The sequence below is a fragment of the Salmo trutta genome, chromosome 19 (assembly GCF_901001165.1).
Source record: "Salmo trutta chromosome 19, fSalTru1.1, whole genome shotgun sequence".
Lineage (NCBI taxonomy): Eukaryota > Metazoa > Chordata > Actinopteri > Salmoniformes > Salmonidae > Salmo > Salmo trutta.
Window position 1 is genome coordinate 43,730,189 of NC_042975.1, and position 18,125 is coordinate 43,748,313.

The 18,125-nt window shown below is 46.1% G+C and overlaps 2 protein-coding genes across 4 annotated transcripts in view; one reads left to right on the top strand and one right to left on the bottom strand.

Annotated features, from left to right (window-relative positions):
• LOC115154661 (pyruvate carboxylase, mitochondrial) overlaps positions 1 to 18,125 on the top strand; it is a 103,286-nt gene that overhangs the window by 54,593 nt on the left and 30,568 nt on the right. The window lies entirely within an intron of this gene.
• Positions 3,750 to 11,660, bottom strand: LOC115154662 (leucine-rich repeat and fibronectin type-III domain-containing protein 4). Of its 2 annotated transcripts, XM_029701113.1 has the most exons (3): positions 11,282 to 11,660; positions 7,263 to 8,972; positions 3,750 to 5,210 (listed from the first exon to the last, which is right to left on the bottom strand). In XM_029701113.1, exons 2-3 carry the CDS (start codon positions 8,951 to 8,953, stop codon positions 4,106 to 4,108), a joined length of 2,796 nt encoding a protein of 931 aa, XP_029556973.1. In that variant the 5' UTR covers positions 8,954 to 8,972; positions 11,282 to 11,660; the 3' UTR covers positions 3,750 to 4,105. The 2 variants fall into 2 exon arrangements, with proteins under 2 accessions (XP_029556973.1, XP_029556974.1); XM_029701114.1 differs by lacking the exon at positions 11,282 to 11,660 and having other exon boundaries at positions 7,263 to 9,282.

The following is an 18,125-nucleotide window of genomic DNA, read 5'->3' on the forward strand; positions in this document are numbered from 1 at the left end:
AGTCGTTTCCTCACCAGCATCATTAGGTGTTAGGAACCAGAGGACTTGCTGCCAACATCTGCCCATATTTACAAGCGCAACATATTGACAGGAAAAACTGTCAAACTGTGATACTACCCTAGCCCTAGGCAGCGCAGGTGTCATGTTTTACCAAATCCCTCATGATTTGATGGTGCGAAAAAGAAAGGGGGGAAAAAATCCCTAAACATGTTGAAATCCTGTCAAAAAGTAAATCCCACAATGTCTTTTCTGGTCGTAGGGAACAGACTGACTCTCCGAAGTTGTGCTTCAGCAAGATCTCAGGTATTCCAGTGCTCATGTCCACTGTACTGTTGTGTTAATAGCTTTGCGGTGTACTGTAGGGATGCCGATGCACCTTGGGAAGACTAACCAACAGTACCAACCCAATGTCCATTACACGTAGCTCTGTCTCATTTTGCAACTGGACTATAAATTGGCTTTAAATGCAGTTTTCTGACCCCTCTCTCATCTGCAGATAGAAATCGTGCCTTTCGTGCTCTAGAAAATGACTCTCTTGGGTCCTACTGGAGGATTCCTGTGCCCACCATCAGTTTTATCTATTGTGTCCCCCTTTCTCCTACCACCTCCTCGCCCTCCCTCTCTCGCCCTCCCCTCGGTTATGTGTGTACACACACACACACACACACACACACACACACACACACACACACACACACACACACACACGAGAGCGAAGACAAGGGTCTTGAACAATTGAGATGGGAGCACAGGTTATTGCCAGCTTGTGTAACTACTACCTTCCTTTACATGTAGAATCTGAAGATGTGGCTCGTGGTCCATGCCAAACACTGTGTCGAGCAGGAAGAGTGGTTTTACAAGGGACTTTGAAGCCCTAATCTGCGCTAAATGGTTCCCAGAGGTGTGACTGGTGTTAGAGGGAGATATAGCGAAATGAAGCAGGGGGTAGCGAGATGGGGAGAGCAGTTGTGTGAAATTGAGATGAGTGGGAGGCTGCTTAAAGAGAAGAGGAAGATGTTGTGTGCAGGCAGGCTAGAGACAAATTATCCATTTTCTTTTTTTTCTTACCTCGCTCAGATGAACATATGTGATTTTTATTATTATGTGTTTTTTATTTATTTTTTTGTCGCTGGGATTTGAAATCGTTGCCGCACTCTGCTTCAAAGCGGGATTGTGAATTAGGGGCATTCAATAAGGATCTAAGGATTTCACAGCTGTGACACTTATTGTCATCATACCCCTGTCTGCTTACCTCCCCTCCACACTAACACCCCACACTGCTCCTCCCCAAACAGTCTCTCTATGCAGTTTAGTGATGAGGAGACATTTGTAGGACCAGGGTAGCAGATAAACAAGGATTTTAATGATGTATGCAGCAGTCTGTTACTGACCACTTAAACATGCATGTACATGAGTCATTTGCATGAATAATACTCAAGCCCTCCAACGCTCATTCTCTCTCCCCCTCGCTCTCTCCCTCCCTCTGTACCTGTCTCGCACATTTGTCTCTCGCACACAAATAGAATTGTACTGAATTGTACGGCTACATTCATTTCCCAATTTGCATCTGCTACTGATTTCCACAGCATTTTCTTTTAGGAGGGTTGTGATTCCCTCAAGGAACCAACCACAAAACATCCAGAATACTGTTCGAGTTCTGTCTTTATATTGTGACGAAGCCTAGCTTGTCGAAATGGTCATTTCACTTTCAAAAAAAAGAGAGGGAAAAAAAAGTAGACTGATTGTGGTGGTTGAAGGTGCCTCTTTTAAGATTTTGAAATTCATATTGGAGGTTTTATGTGGAATGAGTGTCAATCTCTCAACCACTTTCTCTCGCAAACAGACATCCACCCACACACTTGTCTCCTCTGATCATAGGGTGTGGCTGGGGTAGAGGTGCTTCAGCGTGACAGAGTATATATTTTAAATTCAAATGGGAGAGTAAGAATGCTCGTCTGTCCTGTTGAATTACCGTGTTTTTCTGCTCAAGTCTCCAGTTGTGAATAGAAAACACCTTGGCTCTACATCTGAGATGGAAAAAGTCAATGCTGTCACTTAAAATGGTTTTTCGTCTGGCTGTCTCACAGGCGACGCCTCGGGAAGACGTTTGAGGGGGGGGGGCAGATTACAATTATTATTTTTTTTGCCCGTCGATGAAGAAATTGCAGCTACCCTTAACATCGTCCGGCGGCTAAGCGCGTAGTCCTCGGCAGCTCAGTCGTAATGCTCAAAGCGTGAGAGAAAAAAGGTGTTTAGCTCGTCAAGGTAGGGCGGCGTTGGTGTCCAGACATGGATACGCTGAAGCCTGTTTGTGCTGCTATCGGTACAGTTGTAATGACAAACAGAACAAGGCGTGTAAGGACTGACCATCAATTATATCAAAGTAATATTTTGAACCATGTTGAAGCTATACAGTGTTTATTTACATTTGCGTTGTTTACAAACGTTGGAATAAAACAAGCTTGACTGAATCGAAAAGAACTTTCTTTGGATGAAAAAAATAAAGGTTGCCTGCACTACAGAGGGCTATATCGGTCGACTAATACAGGATTAGTTAAGTCCCCCGGTACACTACTTTTGTGGGGGGGGGGATGATTTTATTGTATTTTTTCAGAGTTTTTTAGGGGGTGTTTCAGCACCTGTACTTCCCGCGGCTATGCTCACAGCAGGGGTTTTATATGCAGGGATAGAAAACGGCCAGCCAGGGTGAATGACTTGGATCGTACGACACTAAAGGAAATAATGACTACTTAAAATAACTGCTTTACTTTCTTATCCAGCATATTGGAGATGTCTGAGCTATTCCCGAGATGTTGAACTCGTCCTGAACTTAACGGCACAATTGTATCTACAGCTTAGAACACTCTAGCTTTACCCAAGCTGGTCCTGTTTAACTGGGAAGATGTTATAGTAGTTTCTAAAATAACCACCAAGATCTGCCAATCTGGGCCCGTTGTCCACAAAGCGTCTCAGATTACAAGTGCTGATCTAGGATCAGGTACCCAGCTGTCCATATAATTGTATTTATTATGAGCTAGAAGGCCAAACTGATCCTAGATCAACACTCCTACTCTGAGAGGCTTTGTGTATATGGGCCCAGATATTAACTGGACTTGTCAGCAGAACATGACACATCTGGGCTCTACGATGTGAACAATGGTTGGTTGTAGAACCGCGGGTCAGTAGCTGCAGCACCGCTGGGCAGAGTTCACATTGTGTTTGTGTGAATTCTCCAATCAGCATTTTTTTTTAATTGGCTGAAACAGGTCAGCAGTTTGCCTCTGGCAAGAAAAGAGGAAACGGATGCGCGCACTTCTCTCACACTATCTCCTTGTCGTCTCACTTATGTGTGAATGTGTGTATCGGCCACTCAATCACACAGCTCATGCTAATTGAGCTCGACGGGGCTTTTGCGGCTATGAATGCATACTACAGAAAAGTACATGACAGATGGCATCAATAGACGTAGCATGAACCAACTCCCTGTCTACTGCGTTATCTCCGAGCTCCTCCCTGACGCCAGGCATCGCTTCTGCTCCCCCCAGCCAGTGTCTCTACCCCTTATTTTCCCCATCTCTCTCGCTCCCTCTCAGCTAAACAAACACCTCTGTGTTTGCAGATAGGCTGCTTCCTGCTCTTTGCAAACAAACATGATAATTGACTGGCATCTGATTATCACAGTTGTCTCATGTACCAGTTTGAGGCCTGATTTACTCAGCGGTTTGGCATTCAAAGTCGAGACGCTGCTGTTGACTGGTGGTTGATTTATTTACTGTAGTAATTCATTAATTGTTTAATTTATCTTGTTGAAACAAGTCTCAGGTTGTAATCCCCATGCGTTTGGGTAGTCAGTATCTTACAGCTTTAGACCAGCAGACATCATTATACCTTATTTTCTTTCACAATAGTTGTCACTCCCATCTGTCCACCACATACGTGGTATTAGCTCCTTCACCATGTGTTATGTTCCTTGTGCAATGCACTGTGTGCTTTCATAGTTTCTCGTCTTTTTTAAGCCAAATGGCTTTTACATCCACCTGTCCACTGTCAATTTATCCATTTCAGTCTTTGTTTTGTTCCTTTTTGTCCCTCTGTCATCTTCACCCTATAAAACACTCTCTTCCAGGTCTCCGATGTTGTCAGCCTCACTGGACTTAGAGTTGGAGTTGGAGGTGGAGGTATTGTAGGTGTGCAGGTAGCCATGTGTGAGGGCAGGCGTGTGGTCGCTGCCTGTGCTGCTCGCTGAACTGGCTGTTGAGGCACACTGGACCAGCATGCCCTGCACCGACTGGCTCCTCCTGGTCCATATCACACTTAGTCTCTTCGCATATCCATAGCAGGTTGTCGTGGTGATCTCGCCCACGTCAAAGGAGCAGCTGCGTGTCGGCCCTAGTGGCGGGCGATCTCCTCTCGAGTCCTTCACGCGCTCCGACTCCTCTCCCTGGGCCTCAGAGTCTAGGCTGCATATGGAGCCCACCATTTTGTCCAAGTCTCTCTCCTTCTCCTCAGAGCGGCGCAGCTTGAGCTTGCCTGAGTGTCTCGGGGCCTTGTGAGCTCGGGGATGGGGTAAGGTCTGGGAGGTGTTGGCAGGGGAGTAGTACAGTGTCACTCTCTCACTCTCAAGGGTGAAAGGGGGGAATCCTTTCCCCCTCACGGCCACCTCCAGGCCTGGCTTCTCACCCTTTCCCTCCCCACTGAGCTGATCTGAGTCAAGCTTTGGCTTGGGCAGTTTCCCGGGCTTGTTCTTGGCTTGGGGTTTGGTTTTCAACGGCAGCGGCTTAGCCTGTTGGCCAAGAATGTTGTTGGGCAGAGCCACCATCATCACGCTCCCGTTTCCGTTGGTCTGAGCGTAAACATCCACTCCTTCCTTGGAGGGCAGGAAGTCGTCATGGTGATGGGCAGGGTAGTGGCCCTCGTCTCGGCAGTCTCCACAGACACGGTGCCTTACCATCATCGCCACGGTGAACACCAGCAGTGTTACCACTATGACCCCGCCCACCATGACCGTCAGGGTGCCGCCCAGGAAGTGGGCCTGCAGGGATCGGCACTCTGGGAAGTCCTCCTTGGTGCTGAACTGGGTGCAGCCTAGGACCTTGGTGGTGGCCAGGGTGGACACCCCATCGTCAAAGATGGCCAGGACACACAGGCTGTAGTCTGCTCCAGACACCAGGTTCTTCAGCAGGAAAGAGTTGCTTGTAGGCGGCAGAATTCTAACAGACAGGGAAGGGTGGGGGTGTACAAAAGAAAAGGACATTGAGCCATTTGCTGAGCAGAGAAAGAGGATATCTGAAAGCGGCTTGGAGAGGGAGATAAATCGAATGAAATGCAATAATCTACAGTACAACGCCTAAGCGCTAATGATGATAATGTGCAGCCAGCTAGAGGGAGGAGGCGTCTGATCTGCTCCTTTGTTGTGTAAATGGCCTTAATCAATAATACTCTGCTGTAGAGGGAGAAGGGTAATGGAGACTATGAAGGATATTCAGGGTAACAGGAGGCCCGACTTTACCGGAGTCTATTTCCCAAACTTTCCCCACCCCTCAGAAACGTGTCATGCCAAGCAATGAGCTAGTCAAGACCAAGGTGATGACACATACTCACACCCCAATGAGCTAAACAATCTACGCTAGGAAGCGGAAGATGCGGCAAACACTCCGCCGTCTTAAATCTTTGACTCCGTCTCCCTACTTTTTTAATCTCACCTGGCTGGCAGATAACCTTCCTTGAGCCCTTGCTTTACCTCCATTCCTCCACACTATTCTCAAATTATCTCTAGCTTTGGGTTACAAATCACTTTAATACGTTTACTTGTTTACATTCAGACATTGTAATGGAAATTGGAAAGATGGGCTTTACTCGAAACATTAACTCCAAATGTGCAAGCTATTATCTCCATGGGTTTATATTCTGTGAATAACTTTTGAATTGTAAGCTCTATTGAAAACCTCTCAAAGGGATATGCTGTTCAAACAAATTAGGGATGCAGTCCCAGGGATGGTAGAACTTAATGTTTGCTGTCATCCCTCTTTTATTTAGCAATGAAGACTACATATGCCTTGGCATATACTAGGCACCGAAATGATGTATTTGCGTACTTTTACTTTGATCGCGGGTAGGCTTAACAAGCAGTTCACCTGTCCTTTTTGAGTCGTCGGGGAATTATGAGCCGTGAAACGATTATAGCGCCAATTCCCATTGTCCTCTTTGAGAACATGTCTGATACCCATCAGGGGAGAAGGATGAAGTGTTAAATCATCCTGGCTACTTGCTGAAGGGGATGAGACTGGCCTAACCATCACTTCAATCTGTCTGCGCAGTAACCTCGTCATAATGCTCCAATCTATCTGCTCTCTCTACACCGCTTACCTGTTCTTATTTTTATTTTCATTTTCTCTCTCTCCCCTCCATTGTCCGTGGTCATACATAGATTCTCGTGCAAGGAGTGTGTTAGATTTGAACAAAACAACCTGTTTCCTGATGACTTATTCCATGAACATGACAGGCTGGAGATGCAGTTCCCAAGAAAAAGCGGCAAAGGGAGAGTGGGTAAACGAGAGCGAGAGCTGGAAATGACGGATTGGGCGGCTTTCTTCCTGTTTTTCATTTTCCTTCTGACAGCATTCCGAGTGTGTGTGCGCGTCTGTGTGTGTGCGTGTAAGTGTGTTTGTCGACACTATGTCCTGACAAGTCCTTGAGAATCATTCAGTATTTTATATAAAACACTGCATCTCTATTTAGCTACCTCTCCCTACCTCCACAAACTGAAGTGAGTGGGTTCAGTGTTCCCTAGACCCAAACCCCCCATCTCCCTATTTATCTCCATTTCAGTCAGCGGAATGGGATGTGACACTGTCCTCAGATCTGCAGCTTGCGCTCTTATAAGGAGTTCATCCTCCTTTTCCCCCGAGTCTTCAGGCTCTCTCCTTCCACTGCCCCATCTCCCTTCCGTTCCCTCTATAAATACCTTGCCCTCTTTCATACTTCTTTTACAGTCCACTATGCCTGCTCTCCTTTGTTTCATGTGTCAGGATGGTGTGTTGTGTTCATCATCCCTGGTCCCTGTGACTCAAGAACACTGAGAACTCTGGTAAATGTAGAACCACAGGGGCGTTTTTGAACACGACAGTGTTACAATAGAGGAGAACATAGGGGTGTTTTTTTTATTTTTCATCTAGCCTCATTGATGATCTGTTCATGCTTGGCCAATTGGGAACTGGCTCTCAGGTTGTGCACAATTTGCTTTGTTACTGAGAGGAGCTTACCTGTAGACCAGGGCGTCGTCTGCAGTGCAGTTGTACTGGATCTGGTACATCCACACCAGGTACGGCCCAGTGGCACGGCCCAGGACCCAGCGAACCTGGGCAGAGGTGGCAGTCACCCCCAGGACCCCCACCAAATGCTCACTGGTACTGGCTTCTCCATCCCCCCTCTCTCCGCTCTCCCCCTCTCCTGTGGCGTTCTTTACAGAACCACCACCACCCTTCCCGTTCCTTCCAGACCCTCCTGTTCTCCCACTGGAAATGTCTGAGGAGCCTGGGTCTCCACGAGAGTTGGTGAGGGGGACAGTGTTGTTGCCGCGGTGAGGGAGGGGGATGATCTTGAGGTCTATCAGGGCTGTAGCCTCCCCGGCAGCGTTGATGGCGATGCAGGTGTAAGCCCCGTCGTCACGCGCCCGCGTCACCAGCACGTCCAGGGTGCCATTGTAGTAGGAGTACACACGGCTGGAGTTGGCCACGATGCGGTCGTCAGGGGAGATCCAGTGAATGATGGGCTCGGGGTCACCGATGGCACGGCACCTCAGCGTGGCCCTCTGGCCCTCCAGCACCCACAGCTTGTTGGAGTGGCGCGTGATGAGCGGAGGCTCGCAGGTGAACTCCTCCTCTGGGATGGACCAGAAGTAGCGCCCGGCCAGGTGAACAGGGGTGGCACACGTCTCCATGTCGTCCCCGCGGATCAGCCGCCTCAGCCACAGCAGCTCACAGTTACAGTGCAGGGGGTTCCCCCCAAAGCTCAGGCTGATGACAGCGCTGTAGGGCGTGGGGCTGACCACGCCTGTCTGGGAGCGGGAGAACAAGGGGTCGGGGGGCAGCGTCTGCAGCCGGTTGGACGTCATATCCAGGCGGGCCAGCTTGTAGAGTTCGCCGAAGGAGCCCTCAGCGATCTGGTCTATGAGGTTGTGGTCCAGGTTGAGGGTGTGCAGACTGGCCATGTTCTGGATGGCCTCCCAGGGGACCTTCCTCAGGTTGTTGTAGGACAGGTCCAGATCCTCCAGCGTCATCAGGAAGTCATCGAAGGCCTCGGCGGAGACGTCGGTCAGCTGGTTGTTGTTGATGATGAGGTGCTGTAGGTTGGTCAGGCCGGACAGGTCTCTTGGCCCCACTATGGTCAGCCGGTTGGTGTCCAGGTGGAGTGAGCGCAGGCTCTCCAGGTCAGCGAAGGACAGGGGCCGTAGGGTGTGGATGGTGTTCCTGGACAGAGTCAGTTCCACCAGGCCTGACATGTTGGCAAAGTCCACCCTGCCCACCTCCAGGATGAAGTTATCTGCCAGACGGAGCTCCACGGTGCGCCGGTCAATGTCAGGAGGGACGAACAGCAGGCCCTTGTTGACGCAGAGCGTGCTCAGAGACTCTGAGAGGTTTCGGCACACACAGTGGAAGGGACAGATGGAGACCATGCCCCAGGTCTCTCCAGCGGACACGCCTGGGCCAAGTAGCACAGGGAAGACACAGGAGCCGGTCACCACGGCCAGCCAGACTACAATCTGTGGGGTCAGAGGGCAGGCAGGGGGTTTCAGGGAAGCTCTGGTCACCTTTGGCTTGAGTTTAGGGGGGGGTACGGTTCTGTCTGGGTGGACCCCTTTTAGAGAGGAGCGTTGCTTTGAAGGCTTCCAATAGGATTTTGAGTGGTGTGGTGCCAGGTATGGGTGTAGTATTTGTGGGTTGGATTTAGGCATTGTTGTGCTGGTTATTCACCTGTGGAAGTAGAAATGGGACATTGTTAGATCCTTCTTGTTCATTATTTGTTTTTGTTTTTTTGATCCAGTGGCATTTAGATCTAACAGTGCATTAGAGGTATTGGATTGTGCAAATGGTATTCAGAGTTTTTTAGATATTGACAATCCACAAACATGTCGGTCAACACCGCTTTTATAATCTGTGTTGGTATGGTTCAGCTGCTATGTTTGTGTAGGCCTATGTGTGTGTTTTGCAAGTGTAATTTCAGTGAGATATAAGGCTAGATTGAATATGAACCTTCCAAGCCTGGGATGTTTTCCCAGACAAGACACTGTTCAGTGGTTCTGGGATGTGGCCATGTCTACTGAATCACACTGTTACTGGGGCCAAGTGTCCTTTTGTTTGTTCTCACCCTCCACTGCCTACTGTGCTCTCACAAGGGATTGCCCCATTAACCTGATGCATTACTGTGTGTAACGTGTCTGTGTGACGTGTGTGTGTGTGTGTGTGTGTGTGTGAACATTAACACGCATCTTCTATCTAATGAGATGGAATAACAGGGTTGAAAACCTGACCAGAAAAGGCAGGTCCTAAGTGAAGTTGAATAGTGGTTTGTAGTGCGACTGACTCTCCAGGTCATTATGTGCAAATGGACTTTGAATGGAAGCCTAGTCGCTTGAATTGTCTGAGTTACATCACAAGGCTGATGATTGTGATTAATGTGACAGTGTTGTGCTTTTCCACGGCGGCTGCATTTCGCCAGGTTGAGAATATTCAATTTGTGCTCGTTTGAGCCTTATGCAAGGCAGGCGTCTTCTGCTGTCACGCTCACAGTTAGTGTATGCGTTTGAGGAAGAGGAAGAGGGTGAGATGAAGGACCCACAAGGGAAATAATGGATGCAACCTATAAATACCTATATGTGGTAGACTGTCTCGACGCGTGCCTTGCATGGTGTAATGATCTACATAGACGCCTTACCGACAAATGTTGTGGTGTGTGTAAGGTGGGGTTGTGGTGTGGTGTGTGTGTAAGGTGGGGTTGTGGTGTGGTGTGTGTAAGGTGGGGTTGTGGTGTGGTGTGTGTGTAAGGTGGGGTTGAGGTGTGTGTGTGTGTGTGTGTAAGGTGGTGGGGTTGTGGTGTGTGTGTGTGTGTGTGTAAGGTGGTGGGGTTGTGGTGTGTGTAAGGTGGTGGGGTTGTGGTGTGTGTAAGGTGGTGGGGTTGTGGTGTGTGTAAGGTGGGGTTGAGGTGTGGTGTGTGTAAGGTGGGGTTGAGGTGTGTGTGTAAGGTGGGGTTGAGGTGTGTGTAAGGTGGTGGGGTTGAGGTGTGTGTAAGGTGGTGGGGTTGAGGTGTGGTGTGGGTGGGGTTGTGGTGTGTGTAAGGTGGTGGGGTTGCGGTGTGGTGTGTGTGTGTAAGGTGGTGGGGGTTGAGGTGTGGTGTGTGTGTGTGTGTAAGGTGGTGGGGTTGTGGTGTGTGTAAGGTGGTGGGGTTGAGGTGTGGTGTGTGTAAGGTGGTGGGGTTGAGGTGTGGTGTGTGTAAGGTGGTGGTGGGGTTGTGGTGTGTGTAAGGTGAGGGGAGAGGGAAGCATGGTAACAGGGTTAATTCACCATCGAATTAGCCTAATAAGCATGACGTTATATCCCATACCTTTTTGTCTGAGGTTTTGAATGGATTGCGCATCCCCCCCTTAGTTCATAGTCAGTGACTGAGGCGTGCACGGGATTGGTTTGTCCCCTACAGTAGGTGACTTGTAGAGGTGAGTGTGAATGCCCTGTTCTCCCAAGCAGAATCCCTAGGTCCTATTTACATTAGCATTGTTTTAAAGAAAAATAATCTGCTGGCTATAACTGACAGTCTTTTCAATTTGCTTTAAACCCTTGTTATACTGTTGGTTTTGCTGTGTTTTCCTCTCCTGGCTCCATGATTGATGACTAAATGGACCTATTACACCTTTTCCTTGTTGCGTCACCGTCCCTCTGTCCACCTATCCATATTCACTTTGACTTGAGCTCAGCTCCCAAATCAACATGCCTATGAGATATGTGATGCTTGTCAGTTTCTCTGTTTAAGCAGTAAGTCATGAGAACCAGGGATTATTGTGTGAATAACTCCTGGCTATGGGCTGTTCTAAGGCCCAGTGCGGAGCTGTTGCTAGGTCAGTCCGTTGTATACCTCCTCCGAATTATGTGCAAGGATTAGCAGAGGGACATGGGCACCGATAATGAATTTACCGCACAATGTGTCTGAACAGACTGCGAGTTAGATGCTATCTCCTTATGATAAACACAGGGGGCTGTTTTACTGCGAAAACAAATGAATATTAACTTACAGAAGTTTTGCTGCTTATGCTGTTCAGGATGCCACATCCATTGATTCGTTCTGATAACTGGAGCGTGAATCAAAATAATCCGATTTAGTTTTTCAAGCATGAGCCCGGAGGTTTTCAGAGACGACAAGCTTATGTTTTCTAGATCAACAACAGATTTGAAATGTGTGAAACATTTCATTCTGCTTCACAGCATTTATCCTCCTGTCTCTTATCTATCCACTAATTGCAGTCTTCAGTCTTCTCCCAGGACAGTATCCAGTCTTCTGTGTACTCTGCAGTTATTGGTATTCAGACCCCTCTTCCTCTCGCTGTGCATCGGTCCTTTGCAGAAGCAGCGAGGCTCTAGAACATCCCCAAGCCTGTGTTATCTCCGCGTTGAACAGCCTTTCGCCCTCTCAAACGTCCAACCCCCCCCCCCCCTCCTCTCTAACCCCCTTTCTCCTCCTAAATAGGCAGTTCAGTTTCCCCACTGTGTGGGAAGGTTAATGATGCTTTCTCACTCTCTGGTTCCTTCCGTCAGGCTGCCTGTTTTGTGTTAGTCCTTCAGACAAGCCCAGGGAAAGGAGCAGTGCTGTAGAAGTAGAAGGCTCTCAACCATGGATGTCAACGACCTATAACGATTGCATGGTTCACCTCTGTGGTCGACGCGCTTTTTCACAACTCAATCAATGGCTTGTTTTGACGTTATTTTCCCCTGCCGTCCTGTGCTGTACTAGTCTGTGATTTGTGGATTTCGCTGCAGCGAACCTGTGTGTGTGTGATCGAGAGAGAGACTGCAATGTGTGTGCCTCTGAGAGAGGACAGCGGGAGGAGAGAGTGTGAGAGGGAGGGGGGAGTGAGAGAGAGCCTGAAGCAGTCCTGGCTTTCGATAGAAGGGGGGGAAAGATGGAATTGGAATGGCTCGGAGAAAATGCAGAAAATGAGCGTAGGAGAAATGAATCAAAATGAAGAGGGTGTAGGAGGAGGTAAAGCCAGCAGTTTCACCTCCCCCTTACCATTTATTAGCCAAACAGTTGGGGCCAAAGTAAGAGACGGCTTCATTACTGCTTGGATGAAAGCAGTCTGCATTCTATTTACACAAGCCCTTAGAAGATGCAGACTGGTCAGCTGGTTAGCATTTGGTGGTTTCCTATCTGCATTGCCTGTAGAACACTGTTCAAGTGAGAAACATTATGGAGACACTGTACAGTAGCCTAATCAGGCTTTATGCTGAGGTTTCTGAAATGGGGTATTGCAGTGATGGTACTCGTTGGTTACTATCAAGAGCCTGTTTGTTAAACCAACAATTCTATGTTAAAGTCATTACATAAATGTTTGTGCTATAATTTGTTGTTTACCTTGAATTGTATTATGATGAAACCTGTTGTTATTCTTAGATTTTTGAATTTTCTTGACATGGCCAAATCACTCTAATTTGGCACACAGGAACTAGAGGTCATGAATAAATTGGTAAAAGATAATGGCACTGATTGGCCTATAGGTGGCGATGTTATAGGCAGTCTCACATTCACCCTCATAGCCGCTGCCCCGTTTGACTTAGAGACTTGAAACTTTCTAAGTAGGCATCTTTCCTCATGCTGAACAAATTTGCCTCAAGGACCGTCAGGATAGATTTTCCTCCATCTTGGAATTTTGGGAAAATATTTGGAACTTGTCATGAACCATGAGTCAAAATGTATGTAGGCCCATAGTACACCTCTTTGTTTGAGCTAAGGGATTGGTTAAGAAATGGCTGTTATTATTGACAAATCAGGTAATCAGATTTTACATGTCCATTTTAAATCCTTTGTAAATCTACTCCACAATGGCCTATCAACTTGAAATTTGTTTAGTGTCATCACGACATTACCATGATGAATCATGTTAAGTGGTCCCGTGTGGCTCAGTTGGTAGAGCATGGTGTTTGCAATGCCAGGGTTGTGGGTTCGATTCCCACGGGGGACCAGTACGAAACAAAATAAAAATAAATGTATGAAATGTATGCATTCACTACTGTAAGTCGCTCTGGATAAGAGCGTCAGCTAAATGACTAAAATGTAAATGTAAGTTTGGCAGTGATATCATCTGCTTGACGTTTCCACTCACTACCAAATGCGGTTGTGAGTGGAAGCCCAGTGGCCGGCAGTGGGAGAAGATGGATCGAGATGGGTTTTGGTTGATATTCTGAAAATATACAGTACCAGTCAAAAGTTTGGACGCACCTACAGTGGTTCCTCCTTTAAAAGTTGCGAATTTGCACCGCGGGACTTAGAGGTACCCAGCGTCACGGCTGCATTGCTCCAGACCACCACAAGGGGGAGTTAGAGCACCCATTATGCATTTTGGTCCCAAGGTTTTTATATGACCAATCCTATCGAGTGGTTCCAATGACAAATTTGACGCGAGCCACCCATCCCTGGTGACTTTCTTCAGCGAAGATGGCTGACAAAACATTACAGGGGAAGCAAATGTAAGTAGTTATAACGAGTCAAGCAGAAAATGTACAATTGAAAGGAATATGTTAGCTAATGTAGAGACAAATGATTGTGCATATTTTTTTGGCCATGAAGTTAATTTACTAACATCGCTATTTAGCAAGTTAGCTGACTACCTAACATTAGCCAGCTAGCTAGCTAGGGGTATGACATGAGTATGAATTTATAACTTGTGTTGTTTTAATGTTTTAGGGACTCCTGAGAGAACCAGCAAACCAGGCTGTCGTCTTGTGGATATAAAGAATCTAGCTTCCTAAAGCATTTACTGCAAATTGAATGTATAATTGTGTTAGCTTGCCTTGCTTATATTTGCCATGCAATACAGCTGAAGTAACATAGCTAGCTAACTATTTATTTGCTTATTGTGTAGTGGAGGATAATAAATAACTGTATGCCTATGGATGTGTAGCTAGCTACAGTGTGTAGCTGATCTGTGTATGTAGCCCATCTATGAACCGACCGTCACGTTGTACAGTGCCATATTTTCCGTTCCATCCTAACAGAAACCCAGAGGGGTTTTTGTTTTTCATGGAATAGAAACACCATAATATTAATAATTAAGAAGGTACCAGTCAAAGTTTGGACACACCTACTCATTCCAGGATTTTTATTTTTACTATTTTCTACATTGTATAATTATAGTGAAGACGTCACAACTAACACATATGGAATTATTACATTTACATTTGAGTCATTTAGCAGACGCTCTTATCCAGAGCGACTTACAGTAGTGAATGCATACATTTCATAACAATTTTTTTCCCGTACTGAATTATGAAACAGGACCAACAGTTTACATGTTGCGTTTTCTATTTTTGTTCACTGTACATCAGCTGGTGAGCTACGGGGGAGCAAGCGATGAGTGTGGTCAGACAGGCTCAGCTCCGGCTCTGATTATAAACATCTTAATTCTTGGCTAATATGTTGGCATGCATAGCCTTTTTTTTTTAACCAATTCTGTTAGTTATTAAAAGAGGAATTTTGATATTACCGTTATCAACACACTTGTCACTCACGTTTAACAACTCTAAATTGCTTTGGCACAGTAGGCTTAATGTTGCATAAAACTTTGAAAGATCTTTTTCATCAGACACAATCAAAGTTAACATTCAGTACCAGTCAAGTTTGGACACACCTAGTCATTCAAGAGTTTTTCTACATTATAGAATAATAGTGAAGACGTCAAAACTATGAAATGACACACATGGAATCATGTAATAACCAAAAGTGTTAAACAAATCAAAATATATTTTATATTTGAGATTTTTCAAAGTAGCCACCCTTTGCCTTGATGACAGCTTTGCACACTCTTGGCATTCTCTCAACCGGCTTCACCTGGGATGCTTTTCCAACAGTCTTGAAGGAGTTCCCACGTATGCTGAGCACTTGTTGGCTGTTTTTCCTTCACTCTGCGGTCCAACTCATCCCCAACCATCTCAATTGGGTTGAGGTCGGGTGATTGTGGAGGCCAGGTCATCTGATGCAGCACTCCATCACTCTCCTTCTTGGTCAAATAGCCCTTACACAGCCTGGAGGTGTGTTGGGTCATTGTCCTATTGAAAAACAAATGATAGTCCCACTAAGGGCAAACCAGATGGGATGGTGTATTGCTACAGAATGCTGTGGTAGCCATGCTGGTTAAGTGTGCCTTGAATTCTAAATAAATCAGACAGTGTCACCAGCAAAGCACCCCCACACCATCACATGACCACCTCCATGCTCCACGGTGGGCACCACACATGCAGCGATCATCCGTTCACCTGTCAATTAATCAATCAAATGTATTTATAAAGCCATTTTTACATCTCAGGCCATAGGATCAGGTACAGGTCCCCCCTAGCCCCAGCCTCTCCAGTCTATGAGCACAGCCCTCTCCAACCATTGGGCCCATTTACGCTGGGTACAGCTTAATGATTAAGATCAATTCAAATGTATTTATAAAGCCCTTCTTACATCAGCTGATATCTCAAAGTGCTGTACAGAAACCCAGCCTAAAACCCCAAACTGCAAGCAATGCAGATGTAGAAGCGCAGTGGCTAGGAAAAACTCCCTAGAAAGGCCAGAACCTAGGAAGAAACCAAGAGAGGAACCAGGCTCTGAGGGGTGGCCAGTCCTCTTCTGGCTGTGCCGGGTGGAGATTATAACAGAACATGGCCAAGATGTTCAAACGTTCATAGATGACCAGCAGGGTCAGATAATAATCACAGTGGTTGTAGAGGGTGCAGCACATCAGCACCTTAGGATTGAATGTCAGTTGGCTTTTCATAGCCGATCATTCAGAGTTAGACATTTTTACATTTCCATTTTCCATTTTAGTCATTTAGCAGACACTCTTATCCAGAGCGACTTACAGTAGTGAATGCATACATTTCATACAATTTCATACATATCATACTTTTTTTTTCTGTGCTGGCCCCCCCGTGGGAATCGAACCCACAACCCTGGTGTTGCAAACACCACGCTCTACCAACTAGGCTACAGGGAAGGCTGTAGAGACAGCAGGTGCGGTAGAGAGAGTCCAAAACAGCAGGTCCGGGACAAGGTAGCACGTCCAGTGAAAAAGGTCAGGGTTCCATAGCCGCAGGCAGAACAGTTGAAACTGGAGCAGCAGCATGACCAGGTTGACTGGGGACAGCAAGGAGTCATCAGGCCAGGTAGTCCTGAGGCATAGTCCTAGGGCGCAGATTCTCAGAGAGAGACAGACTGCGGTTGGAACCAAAAATCTCCCATTTGGATTCATCATACCAAAGGACAGATTACCACCAGTCTAATGTCCATTGCTCCTGTTTCTTGGCCCAAGCAAGTCTCTTCTTCTAATTGGTGTCATTTAGTAGTGGTTTCTTTGCAGCAATCGACCATGAAGGCCTGATCCAAGCAGTCTCCTCTGAACAGTTGATGTTGATATGTGTCTGTTACTTGATCTCTGAAGAATTTATTTGGGCTGCCATTTCTGAGTTTGTCAACTCTAATGAACTTATCTTCTGCAGCAGAGGTAACTCTGGGTCTTCCTTTCCTGTGGCGGTCCTCATGAGAGCCAGTTTCATCATAGCACTTGATGGTTTTTGCGACTGCACTTGAAGAAACTTTCAAAGTTCCTGACATTTTCCGGATTGACTGACCTTCATGTCTTAAAGTAATGATGGACTGTCGTTTCTCTTTGCTTCTTTGAGCTGTTCTTGACATAATATGCACTTGTTCTTTTACCAAATAGGGCTGTCTTCTGTATACCACCCTTACCTTGACACAACACAACTGATTGGCTCAAACGCATTAAGAAGGAAAGAAATTCCACAAATTAACTTTTAACCTCTCTGGGGTATGTGGGACGCTAGCGTCCCACCTGCGGGACACACTATTCAACAGCCAGTGAAATAGCAGGGCGGCAAATTCAAACAAAAATCTCATAATTAAAATTTCTCAAACATACAACTATTATATCCCATTTTAAAGATACACTTCTCGTTAATCCAACCACATTGTCCGATTTCAAAAAGGCTTTACGGCGAAAGCATAACATTCGATTATGTTAGGACAGCGCCTAGACAAGAAAAACCACACAGCCATTTTCCAAGCAAGGAGAGGCATCACAAAAACCAGAAATATAGCTAAAATTAATCACTAACCTTTGATGATCTTCATCAGATGGCACTCATAGGACTTCATGTTACACAATACATGTATGTTTTGCTCGATAAAGTTCATATTTATATCCAAAAACCCCATTTTGCGTGTAATGTTCAGAAATGTTTTGCCTCCAAAACGTCCGGAGAATGAGCACATCAATTTACAGAAATACTCATCATAAACTTTGCTAAAAGATACAAGTGTTAGGCACAGAATTATAGATAAACTTCTCCTTAATGCAACCGCTGTGTCAGATTTCAAAAAAGCTTAACGGCGAAAGCAAATTTTGCAATAATCTGAGTACAGCGCTCAGATATCAAAACAAGCCATACAGATACCCGCCATTTTGGAGTCAACAGAAATGACAAAAATTACATTATAAATATTCACTTACCTTTGATGTTCATCGGAATGCACTCCCAGGGATCCCAGTTCCAAAATTAATGTTCGTTTTGTTCGATAAAGTCCATTTATGTCCAAATGCCTCCTTTTTGTTTGTGCGTTTAGTCCACTACTCCAAATGCAGGAAGCGCACGCAAAATGTCACAACGAAAAGTCAAAATAAGTTATATTTACGTTCGCAGAAACATGTCAAACGATGTATAGCATCAATCTTTAGGATGTTTTTATCATAAATCATCAGTAATATTCCAACCGGACGATTCCAATGTCTTCAAAAAAGAAAAGGAACACAGCTCACTCTCATGTGATAGCGCACCACTGAGCTCATGTCATTTTCTCAGTCA